Below are 12,553 nucleotides of genomic sequence, written 5' to 3' on the forward strand. Positions count from 1 at the left end.
GTATATAATCCCTCCATCCCATAATATAAAACGTCTTAGCCTTTTTGCAAGCTATCTTAATTTTCAAAAACGTCTTACATTATGGAACGGAGTACTACTTGATACATAGATCAGTGGATCACTATGTAGTATGGCAATGGTATAGGACTATAAAAACAACCTAATAATTTTAAAGGGATTACATCCGTTGGCCAGTCGTTGCAAACGTCTTCCTCATGTTACAAACATAATACATAACGGAAATTAAGTGGGCATAGCGTCACCTTCTTTCCGAACATGAAATGTTCACTGAGCTCATCTATATGCCCATGCCCTCTTATTCCTATTGAATTCAGCGGGCAACTAATGTTCACTGAGCTCATCTTGTTTAAATGGGGTAAGTATTTTCTTACCAGGGATAATGTATTATCCAGCAGCTAAAGTGATCCTCTTCCTTGCATATGGAGGTGCTGACAAAAGAGCATTATAGGAGAAATAAACAACAGAAAAAAGCAATAAAATTTACATTTTTCATGCGGGCTTACCTTTTTTGACAATCTCTACTAGCTGCCGGCGCGTGAAATCATATGTTTCTTTGCGTGTTTGCATCGGTTAGCACTAATACGGACTATGTCAGATTCTGAACCCGTATCCATCTCCTCTTCTTTCATAGGCACCTGCTGCAACAAAATGGTAAGGTTCTTATAATTGGTGATGTGTAGCTCTTTCTATTGCCGTGGGCAAGTTGCGTACATGGAGACAAGTGTGATGCTTTATCAGCACAAAACAGGGTTACAACGGCAGGAATGGAACTTTTATAGGAGGAAGTAGAGGTGCTCGCTGAATTGTTGTGATGAATTAAGGGGTAACGAAATTCAGTGCACCTTATGAGGAAATAATTAATAATACGTTTAGTTGCCAAATTGTGTAGACAAATATCACTTGAACCTAGTAGAAAGACGTTATTTATGAGTTTAGACCAAACGGCCTGTAGACACCCAAATGCACCCTTGCTCGAGATGAACCACCACACCAAGGGCTACATAAACACCCATAGTATGCACAACTCATCTTATCATATTGGCAACAGCCAAATAGCTCATCCCTGCCATCACAAAACAACATGAATAACCGCCCCTCGGAAAAAGGATAGAGATAGGTCAACATGACCGTTGCTCCCGCGTCGCGCTCGGCGACCCTGCCGCCGCCGCCTCCTCTGCCGTTGCCGCTGGCCAACCTACCCCCTCCACCCTTCAAGCCCACCATCCTGGGCCCCATGCGCCTTGGTTCCTCTCCCAGCGGCAGAGCTCCATCCTCGGTGCCTCCCGCCTTGTGTCCCCTCCGGTAAGCCAGATCCAGATCGGGTCGCCGGCGCCGTCCTCGCCTCCGCGCCCTGCTTCCCCTGCGTCGTCCGGGTGCGTGCCGGACTCGCTGACTGATTCGGTCGAGTTCGTGCCCGACTCTTGCGCCACCTCCCCCCCCCCCCCCCCCCCCCCCCCCCCGCGCGCGTGGGGACCGGCATTTACTGTCCCGCTGCTCCGTTCCCTGGTGGTTGCGCCTGCAGGTGGCATTCATGTCGAGGCCATTCAAGGCAGCGCCGCCGCGTCGTCAGAGGAGGATGGGCGCGCCGCGCCCTGGGTGGCGGTTGGCTCGAGGCGCCGTCCGCGACGGGACGGGCCTTTACGCCGACGAGACAGGCGTCCGGCGGGGCTCGGGGACAGCCTGGCCGAGGAGCGGAGGCGTCTCTTCTTAAGGAGGACGCACGGGCGGTGCTTTCGCTGCCTCAGCAAGTATCACCGCGCTCGTTCCTGCCGTGAGCCGCTGCGCTGCCTGGACTACGACGGGCTTGGTCACCGCGCTCGCCTCTGCCCGGTGCGTGACGTGCCGCCGCCTCCTCCACCACCTCGTCCTCGCCCTCCTTCCTCCAGCAGGCCGGGCGACGGGCGGTCCTGGGCGGACGTTGTCTCTTCCCCACGCCACGGCTGCCCTCCCCCTCCCTGACGTCTCCCCGAGCTGGCCTCTGTTGCCATGGCGCAGCACGGCCTTGGCGCGCCGGAGTCCAGGCCCGAGGAGGACACTTGCATCATCGCCGCCACGTTCGAGCTCGACCGCGACAGGCGCACCTGGGAGCAGACGGCGGCCATCGCCTGGGCCGCGGATGCGTCGCGCCGGCTCGCTCCTGCTGCTGTGGAGCGCCTCCTTTGGGACCATCTCCGCCTGCGTCGGGGCGACGTGGTCGTCAGCAGCCACTACCCGGAGGAATTCCTCCTCAAGTTCGAGAGCAAGGAGATGTGCACTGTCGCACTGGACAAGGGCCGGCTGAAGATGAATGACGACACGCAAGTCTTCGTCAGGCCGTGGCGGCCGCTGGCTCATGCGCTGGGCGCGGCCATGCCTTTCCGCGCGAGGCTGCTTGTGGATGGGGTGCCGACCTATGTCTGGACGCACTCCATCGTTGAGCGGGTCATCGGGCGCACCTGCACCCTCGACGTCATGGACGAGCGCTCCATCTCCATGACGGACACGCGCGAGATCGGTCTGTGGGCATGGACGAGCAACCCGAGTCGGATTTCGAAGGTGGTCTGGCTGACGTTTACGTCGCGCGCGCCGGACGGCGTGCGTGTCACCGAAAATATATTTTTGAGCAGGTGCGCCCCGGCCCGCTTACCCTATGCGTCCATATCCTTAGGGATCTGTGCCAGCCGTTCCCGTAAGAATCTCCTGCCACGCTTATCTCCTTCGTGTTATTAGCGGGACGGGACCGTGACCTACCCTAGGGTACTGTACAATGAGATAAGGACAGATACTACCGGACACTCCCGCTGCACGGCCCGTGACTCTGGTCCATATGCGTTCCCTTTTGCAGTAGCCATCCCCAGGAGCATGCTTGGCGGCAGGAGAGGTGGATTCATCTGAGATAGAACATGAACAGTACCTAAATCTGAGCAGAGGCGCGAGTGGCTGGGACAAGAGGAGGCGCGCATCCAGCCGCGGTTCCGGGCCGGCGGCACCGGCACGAGTTTCGCCGCCGGTGCTTATCCAGCGCCGGGGCACAGCGCGCAACACCGTCGGTGACGCCCTGCGCCGCCGTGTATTCTCCGGATCCACCACAGGTAAATATGTAACTTAGATTATGTTTTCATAGGCCATTGTTGCTGTTGGGATGTGGTTTTATTGGGAGTAATAATACACCTAGATCGTTGTTTGATTCTAGCCGAATACTATGTTGAAATATATTGCCCACCTCCCTCCATCAGTTCCTGGTGCATGAATTCAATATGGTATCCGAGCCAAGAGGTCTTGGGTTCAAGACCCTGCCAACGCAGTATTAAATAAAACGATTCTGCGGCCTACATCGATCCCACATCTAAGGACTAAAATAGCCTAGACGTGAGGGGGAGTGTTGAAATATATTGCCCACCTCCCTCCATCAGTTCGGACTTTTGGATGAGTTGGCTGGTGCATGAATTCAATGAAGGATGACTAGCATTGGATATGTCAAAATAGGAACGGGGTTGGGTCAGCATTATCTGCCTGATGTTCATATTTCGCCGTCATCATGCAGGTAAAATGACATGCATACATAAGCTGTGTCTTTCGTTCATGGATTCTGGAAAGGGGCATGGGGATGCAAATGACATGGGTATTATGTCAGATGGCTAGTAGGTATTGGGCGCACATCAGAAGAGTGATTAGCCCCGGATCCATTTGTTTTGCAGGCCAGACTAGGAACGGGGTTGAGGCAGCAATAGCTGTGAGGTGTTCATATTTACGCCGTCCTCATGCAGGTAAGATGACATGCAGACTGTGTCTTGTTTCTCGTTACGTTCTGCTGGAAAGGGGCCTGCTGTATAGTAGGATTTTTTATTTGGATTTGTTTTTGGAAGGTACGGATGCTAATGACCTTTAGCTGTATTTGACGAATCTTCGTGGCATGGATAGAACAGATTAGCTGATATGTTGCAGAGCGCATGAATCAAGCTAGGTTTAGAGTCGGCTTTTGATAATGAATGTGTTGCGCCAACATGTACATTGGCAAATCGCAGGAGTAGAGACTCAACTATTGTTTTTCTGTTTAGATTTGTTGTACATTTACCCATGGCTCTGATTGTGCAGAACTACAGCAAGCTCAACAAGCTGCCCAGGATCGTTGACGAAGATGAATCAGACAGGGGCGACGGGTATATAACGGTCCTACTTTTAGATGTTCAGTGCAGAAGGTTTACTCTGTTATATGACAGTTTGACGTAAGCGTTTGTGTTGGGCGCAAGCGTTTGTATGATAATGATCTGGATTGGCTATGAAGACTGATTTATTGTGTCGTCAACCCATGTAATGAACTTGAATGTTGAGTACAGCTACGTTCATCGGACATGACCAAAATCGTATTTGTTGGTATGGATGTCAAGTTATGAACGAACAATTGCACATTTTCAAGTTTAAATCACTTTTGCAATTGGTTCGTTTAAGAAATGTACGATTATTTTTAGACCAACAAATGAGTATCCATAAATCGGTCAAAATGTTATCACGGGAAGTATCATGCTGCAGCATGTACTTAGCACATATGGAAAAGTCGGGCGTACCACCAGCCGCTTATCATGGGTTTGGCAACACTCAATCTGAATAACGTGCCTAGCACATTTGAAGCAGTTTCAAGTTGGACAATGTACCTGGCACGGTTGCAAATGCCTGCCAATCATGTGACCGTGGAATATGTTATAGTCATGTGCCATGTCCGTACCAGGCTCAATAATGTGCCTGGCACATTATCTAGGGGTTCAGGTTAAAATAATGTACCTGGCACATTTGCGAGACGCTTGGCGTTATATCCGAACTCGGATTACGATACAGTCACATGTCCTGTTCCCGGCACATGATGCACACTAGCTTTCTGTACATGGCACATGATGCACACCAAACTTAGATATAGTCACTGGAGCTGCATATGTCGAAACCTCTGCCAGCCAGGTCCATGAATCCTGGTGGTCCTATCTCCATGATCGAACATCACTGGAGCTGCATCGTTTGTAGTTAGCCTTTTTTTTTACATTGGTTGCGCCAAAGGTGTTTGTTGGGTAACATTTTGTTTATCCGCAGCAAGCTCAACAAGCTGCCTACAATCGTTGAAGAGGACGAATCGGACAGGGGTGACGGGTATAGCGGTCCTACTTTCAGATGTTCAGTTCAGAAGGTTTACTCTGTTATATAACAGTTTGACCAGCAGAAACGAGACATCGTTACATCAATGGGTTGGGGTGGCACTCTATCCATGCGGTTGGGGTGGCACTCTATCCATGCCTCTAATCAGCAAGTTAAGCGTCAGACATAAGGTTTTTAAGTTCAATGAGAGTGATGTTGAGAAGGTATTTGGAATCCCGGCAGCGGAACAGATGTGATGGACAAATCTCTTGATAGGAGCGAGACTATATTTGCATACTTGAGAGTCCGTTTGGGGATAGAGAACAAAGAGCATACAGTCCATACATATGGACGACCAGTTTGGGGCCCAAGTGTTTGTATGTCGTACTCCAGTAGTTCTCTGGTTACAAAGATTGTCTTACACATGGGCTTATTCTCTCTGGCGGCAATGGACTGCAGATGCTCCATACATGCCCCGATCACTCGCCTGTTGCAGCATGGGATAAACTGCAAAATATGTGGCCCAAACATGCCAAAGTGTCAATCTTATCATGGAACATATGTAAGGACAGATATCACTAATCAACGTCATAACACAGTAAACTTACAGCTTCAACCCAATAGAAGGTTGTCATTGGAACTGAAATGTGGCAGGACGGTCCTTCAAGATCACAACATACGGCAGGCGGGTTTTTGCAAAGTGGGCAATCCATGGCCTACGTGTTAAGAAACGAAAAATAAGCAATTATATTGAAAAAATAGCTGTTAAAAACATGTCCATATTTCTGCCATGAATAATAACAAATGTTTATACTACGCCAATAGTTTCCATAAACGTATATGGGTGATATCGAACGCCCGATGACATCAGTTTTAGGTATGCCTGCATGTTCCAGGTCATCGAATATCGCAACAAGTATATGGTGTGAGAAATTTTTAAAAGAAATCTCAGGTGTCTGAAACTTATGTTTGGATGTAGCCGCACACATCATCTGGAACAAACATTCATTATGCACAGATGAATGTTTCTTGAAAACATCATGATTTTTGAGTGATGCAAATACAATAAGATATGTCCAGATTACGCTTAATCTGGGAATACAAATACCACGGCGAGCCACGCCTTTTTGTATCTAGGTTTTTGAGTGGGTATAAATAAATCATATTATGGCCGGAGTATCAAAAATTCAAAATATAAAAATGTAGTACACAGAAATACGAACTGTCGGGCACCATGGATGAGATGGGTATGGCATGTTCTGCCGAACTGCGACATTCAGCAATAATACGCCTGGTACCGGGGGGAAAAGATATATTCATGCATAGTTTATGAAATGAATCAGGCCAAATAAGCGCCGATCGTAAATCCAGCGCTCTACACCATCGCCCCTCACACCATTTTTTCCTTCCTCGCTCGTGCTAATAAATCTAAGGTTCAGAAATTATCACACAGACATGGAAACTACCGGATTTCGAACGGGAAGATGAAGACTGGATTTAGTTTCGGGAGGCAAAGAAATGAATCTTTCTTTCTCTGAGGAAACTATCGAATCTAGCGGAGGCATAAAGGGGACGGCGCATACCTGGGATCCGGGCGAAACGAGACCCTCGCGTTCCAGCCGCCAGTCCTGAATCAGGTTCCTCCCGGCTCCCGTCAATGGATGAAGAGGAGTTCTTTGGGGGATATGGATGGGCAGACGCTCGCGTTCTTGGGGAATAGGAGCGGGCAGACGCTCGGGCCGCCGCCCCCCCCTCCATCGATCTGCCGGCTTGCTAAGAATGGATCGCCAGCAGCGGCGCGGGATCTGTGGTCCGGCACATAACCAAGAAAGAAAAGGGGATTCAGGATCTCAATGGGGAACACAAAAATGAATAAGGCGCATCCTGGACGAGCGCTGCGAGTATTATGGCAGTATGCAGACTCGATACCTACCTATGGCCGTCCGCCGGAGAGGCTCCCGGGGTGGCGAGCGCCGGCTCCATTGATTCGCCTCCTTGCACCCAATCCATTAGAGGGACAAGTCAAAGTACCCAGCAGGGCGCTGTGTGGGAAGAGAACTGATTCGTATTCACGGGTAAGTCAAAGTACGGCGCTGTGTGGGAAGAGAACTGATTCGTATTCACGGGTATGCAGTGGGGAGATAGAAGACAAATGTGCAGAGCCTACCCGTGATGCTGTTACCCTACGACGAGGGGACGGCGACAGACACCTGCCACGGTAATACGTAGGCTAAACCAGTATTCCCTGTCGGACATGTCGAGGCAAACCGCGACTATTCGACCGCCAGGATAACGCGGCCCCGGCGCAGCTGTTCTAAAAATCCGCATCCTGCGTGTCACTCCGAGGCAGCCAGCGCGCTGTCTCCGCGGCGCCACTTTTCGGGTTCTGGTGCACCTGGAGCACGTCGAGGACGGCAGGCCCGTGCCCTACTCCCCGCCGACATCGGTCTTCCCACCGTGCCACCGCGGCACCATCGACGGCCACGCCCCGGTCTCCACTAACGGCGTCCTTATCCCGGGGGAGTTCGACTCCCGCGGCACTACGACGGGTGGCGCACCCCGTGCGCGCGGCAGCGACGATGGCTGTCGGGACTTCCGCACGCGTCGCCGCGATGACGACCGTGACGACCACGACGGCCATGCTGGGGGCCGCAACCGCGACAACAGACGCTCGGGTCGCGACAACGACGCTCCCCCGCGGCCCCGCTCACGCTCCCCTCGTCGGCGCGACGGCGGCTCTCGCGGCGATGGCGGCCGGCGCCATGTCTCTGGGCTGCCTCCGCCCTCGTCTGAGGCTGGTGGCTGCTTCCGGCAGATGGGCGTCGTCGCGCTCGCCGAGGCCAAAATCCACCGCGTCTTCGGCTCGCGCGAGGCGGACAATCGGGCGGCCCTGCGTGCGGCTATGTTGTAGGATGCGGCTGACCTCCGCTGTCTGCTCGCTCCGCCGGCCGTGCCGGCCGCGTCACCCGCCCCTCCTGGGAAGGCCCTGCGCGGCTCCCCCTCCGGCCCTCCCATGATGCTCGGGGCTGTGGCGCCTTTGTCGGTTGGGACTGAAGCCTGGGACGATTCCGACGTGGGCGCGGGGCTGGCCTGCGGGCTGGGGGCACTCTCCCTCGGCTCCCCCCTCCGGAGTTTGGCTCGGCCACGCACGGGCCATCCTCGTCTCGCCCTGTTGCTGCGGCCATCTGCGTGTCCCCTGACCGCCCCTTGCCGGCAGCGATCGTGCAGTGCGCCACCCCAACCACCCCCGTCCAGGCCACGGTGGCCCCCCCTGCACCCCTGCGTCCCCCGTCCGTACCCCGGAGTCTACGCCCCTGCCTGCTTCCGCGCTGCTGGGACCTTTCCCCAGGGTTGCGGCCACGGCGCTGGGCACTGATGTTACCTGTGGAGATGCTGCCCTGCCTACCTTGGGGGCTCTGGACTTGTTCCTGGGCACGGTCGTCGGCACCCCGCCGGCCCCCCTGCTGCCGACTCCGGTGCAAAAGCCGCCCAGGGCCAAGGGCATCAATCTGTCCTCGCCTCGGAGAAGTGGTCGTTTGGCGCAAAAGAAGACCAAGCAGTGCCTCCAGGGCAGCTCGGTGGTGCAGGAGCTGCTGGCCCGGGCTTGCGGCCTGCTTGGGCCTGACGAGGTGATGAACGAGGGCGTGAAGAACGCCTATGCGGCTCTGTTCAACAAGCCCATGGCCGCGCCGGTGATCCAGGCGATTGAAGCCCTTGCCAAGCACGTCAAGGCTGGAAAGAAGAAGCAGGCCCCCAAGAGTGTTCAAACTGTTGCTGATGTTTAGTTCTCCTTCATGCAGTCTGTTAGTGCTTGTGTCTGCCGTCCGCTGCTGTGTTGTTTTTCCTTCCTGTAACCGCATTTCATCAAGACTCCGAGTGCAAGTCTTCGTCCCTGCAATCAAAAAACGGCTTCCCCGCGCCCATCATCGGCCTCGACCCGAAGTTTTTTGCCCCTGCGTGTCCCTTGTTTTCCCATATGGCGCAACCTGATGTCAAAGATCGTCTGTTGGAACGTGCGTGGCCTAAACACGCCTGCCCGCCGCGACGCGGTGCGGGACATCGTCCGAGACTGCAAAGCCTCCATCGCGTGTCTCCAAGAGACTAAGCTGGCGATCGTCGATGACGCGTTAATTACAAGTATGCTTGGGCCCTCCTTCACTGCGAACTATTTGGCACTCCCCGCTGCGGGCTCCAGGGGTGGTATGATCATGGCCGTCTCAGATGCTTTCTTCAAGATGTCTGATTTCCACACCACGCCTGGATCGATTTCGGCCACCATCACCATGCTTGCCGAGGGCCTGGTCTGGACCCTATCTTGTGTCTATGGCCCTCAAGGGGAGCAAGAAAAGCAACTCTTCATTGATGAGCTTAGGGGACTGAAGAGCGTGGTGAAGCCTCGGTGGATCATCCTCGGTAACTTCAACCTAATCACCAAGGCAGCTGACAAGAACAATCCGAACATCAACAAGCGCCTCATCGGACGCTTCCGGGCTGCGCTAAACCACCTGCAGCTAAAGGAGATCCGGCTATCCGGTCGGAAGTTCACATGGTCAAATGCTCAGGAAAACCCGGTGCTGACTAAAATAGACCACTTCTTCCACACCGACGATTGGGACATGCTTTTCCCCAATGCGCACCTCCAGGCCATCTCATCCGCATGTTCGGATCATGCCCCTCTTTTCCTGCAAGGGGACACTGAGGTGCGGCGCATGCCTTCCTTCAAGTTCGAAGAGTTCTGGCTTCGGCTTCTAGGCTTCAAAGACATGGTGGCTGTGGCCTGGGGGAAGCCTGTTCGGGCACAAAATGCCATCCGCAGAATCCACATCAAGTTAGAGCGCACCGCGAAGGCTCTGAAGAAATGGCAACGGGAAAGTGTTGGGGTCCTTAAAACCCAGATTGACATTGCTAAGGAGGTGATCTGGAGGCTTGATCTTGCCGAGGAGGGGAGATCCCTCTCCCCTGCCGAGCTAGAGCTTCGACGCAGATTGAGGAAGTCGTACCTCGGCCTGCTGTCATTCCAGAAGGTGAAGCTTCGCCAGCGTTATCGCCTCACTGGGATCAGACTTGGGGACGTCAACTCTAAATTCTTTCATGCGAAGGTAAATGGCCGCCGGCGAAAGAACTACATTCAAACGCTTCACACGGCCCAGGGTTTTGCTATCACGGCAGAGGACAAGGAGCGGGTCCTCCTCTCTCATTTCCGCGATCACCTCAGAATGCCGATGCCTCGAACCGCGAGCCTTATCTGGGACAACCTCGAGATGACGCCGCATGACCTTTCTGAGCTGGATGCTCCCTTCGGCGAGGCCGAGATCAAAGATGCGGTTTTTTCACTGCCCTCTGTAAAAGCGCCAGGTCCGGATGGTTTCATTGGAGCCTTCTTCAAGTCATGTTGGGAGATCATCAGGCAGGACATCGTGGCAGCTATTTTGCAGCTTGCCAGCCTCCGAGGTGACTGCGCCTCCCTCGTCAACTCGGCCAACATCATTCTCCTACCAAAGAAGGCCGACGCCAGGGTCATTGGGGATTACAGACCAATCCGCCTCATTCATAGCCTTTCCAAGATTTTCTCCAGGTTGCTAGCAAGCAGGCTGGCTCCCATTCTGCCCACCCTCGTTTCCAATTGCCAGAGTGCTTTCGTGCAAAAGCGCTCAATTCACGATAACTTCATGCATGTTCAGAACCTCATCAAAGACCTACACCACCGTAACATCCCGGGTCTCTTCCTCAAGCTTGATATTTCAAAGGCTTTCGACTCTGTCAATTGGGTATTCCTGCTGGAGGTTCTCCAACGTCTGGGGTTCGGCCAGCGTTGGCGCGACTGGATCTGCCTGTCTATGTCTACTTCGTCTTCTAGAGTCCTTCTCAATGGAAACCCGGGCATGAATGTCTGGCATGCAAAGGGTCTTCGTCAGGGAGACCCTCTATCACCGATGTTGTTCATCCTGGCCATCGACCCGTTGCAGCAGATTCTCTGGCTCGCCACCCAGAACGGCATTCTTAAGCCCATCAGAGCACGCTCTGCAAGATGTAGAATTTCACTATACGCGGATGATGCTGGCATTTTCGCGAATCCGGATAAGGACGAGCTCTGGGCCATTTCTGCTATCCTCTCGGCCTTTGGGAGGGCTAGCGGCCTCGTCACAAACCTGTCCAAGACCGAGGTTTTTCCGATCAGGTGCGGCAACATTGACCTTCAGGACGTGCTGGCCGACTTCCTAGCCAAGATCGTTGCCTTCCCAGGCCGCTACCTCGGGCTACCATTGCACTTTCGCCGGTTGCGCGGGATCGACCTGCAGCCCTTCATCGACAAGATTGCTGGCAGGCTACCGGGATGGAAGGGCAAGCTTTTCAATAAGATCGGTCGGGTCGCCTGGCTCAGTCGGTCCTTACGGCCATGGCAACATTTCACATCACCTCCCTAAGCATACCAAAGGGGACCCTACGTAAGGTTGACAAAATAATACGCGACTTCGTCTGGCAAAAAGAGGACCAAACTTAGACATCTGGTGGGCACGCCTTGGTTAGCTGGAAGACGGTCTGTCGCCCCAAGCATCTGGGCGGTCTTGGGATCATGGACCTTGAGAGATTTGGCCGGGTGCTTCGCCTCCGTTGGCCTTGGCTTCAATGGACGGACCCAGACAGGCCTTGGGTGGGTTCCGAGCTGCCCTGCGACCAAGCTGACCTGAACCTATTTCGCGCCTGCACTACCATCTCGTTGGGCAATGGGAAAAAGGCTCTCTTCTGGCATGACAACTGCAGTGGTAAAGGGCCCCTCAAGCTTATTGCACCTGAGCTTTTCAAGATAGCCTCCAGGAAAAACAGAACGGTGCACCAAGAATTATCGAACGAGAGTTGGATCAGGGCGGTCTCTAGCCTTCGGTCCATGCACCAGCTGGGGGAATTCGTGTCTGTATGGGAGTGGATCAGCCAGACCACCCTGTTACCGACCAACGAGGACCATATTTCCTGGAACCTGACTACCAACGGGGCTTACTCCTCTGTGTCGGCATATGGGGCGCAATTCTATGGCTCTCATCCTAGGTTTAACCCCTCCAAGGTCCAGTCCGCTCATGCCGAACCCAAGTGCAAATTCTTCGCCTGGCTGGCCCTCCATGGGAGGATTTTGATTGCGGACAGGTTGGCATTTCGTGGCTGGCCGCATGACCCCAGATGCCAGCTCTGCCTTTAGGAGCCAGAAACTGCAAGCCATCTCTGCAAGGACTGCCCCTTTGCAGTCGCGGTATGGAACCAAGTGAACACATGGACAAACGAGGGCTTGCCCATATCGGGGTTCCTACCTGAGCCCGGAAGCGTGTCAGATTGGTGGGATACCTTGCTTGCAAACCAATCAAAGCAGGTGCGTCGGCGACGCAGCGGGAGGATCATCTACACCTTATGGTCAGTATGGAAGGAGCGAAACAGGCGAGTT

General features: G+C 53.7%; 2 protein-coding genes and 1 long non-coding RNA gene across 10 annotated transcripts; 2 read left to right on the forward strand and 1 right to left on the reverse strand.

Moving 5' to 3' along the window:
• Positions 1–991: 991 nt before the first annotated feature.
• On the forward strand, positions 992–4,402 carry LOC109778261 (uncharacterized). Of its 8 annotated transcripts, none has more exons than XR_006669425.2 (4): positions 992–1,394; positions 2,846–3,092; positions 3,699–3,767; positions 4,096–4,402. XR_006669425.2 is itself a non-coding variant. In XM_045232612.2 (4 exons), exons 1-2 carry the CDS (start codon positions 2,008–2,010, stop codon positions 2,893–2,895), a joined length of 732 nt encoding a protein of 243 aa, XP_045088547.1. In that variant the 5' UTR covers positions 1,463–2,007; the 3' UTR covers positions 2,896–3,092; positions 3,635–3,767; positions 4,096–4,402. The 8 variants fall into 8 exon arrangements, 6 of the variants coding, with proteins under 6 accessions (XP_073364117.1, XP_045088547.1, XP_045088548.1 ...); XR_006669426.2 differs by having other exon boundaries at positions 992–1,323; XM_045232612.2 differs by lacking the exon at positions 992–1,394 and adding an exon at positions 1,463–2,689 and having other exon boundaries at positions 3,635–3,767.
• A 973-nt stretch (positions 4,403–5,375) lies between these two features.
• Positions 5,376–7,363, reverse strand: LOC109778263 (uncharacterized). The gene is made up of 4 exons (XR_012201825.1): positions 7,055–7,363; positions 6,705–6,926; positions 5,730–5,837; positions 5,376–5,628 (listed from the first exon to the last, which is right to left on the reverse strand). It is a non-coding gene; the product is annotated as an uncharacterized lncRNA (long non-coding RNA).
• A 4,332-nt stretch (positions 7,364–11,695) lies between these two features.
• LOC109778230 (uncharacterized) lies at positions 11,696–12,313 on the forward strand. Its single transcript, XM_020336779.1, has one exon. The coding sequence runs from the start codon at positions 11,696–11,698 to the stop codon at positions 12,311–12,313; it is 618 nt and encodes a 205-aa protein (XP_020192368.1).
• The last annotated feature ends 240 nt before the right edge of the window (positions 12,314–12,553 follow it).

Source organism: Aegilops tauschii, chromosome 2, assembly GCF_002575655.3.
Source record: "Aegilops tauschii subsp. strangulata cultivar AL8/78 chromosome 2, Aet v6.0, whole genome shotgun sequence".
Taxonomy (NCBI): domain Eukaryota; kingdom Viridiplantae; phylum Streptophyta; class Magnoliopsida; order Poales; family Poaceae; genus Aegilops; species Aegilops tauschii.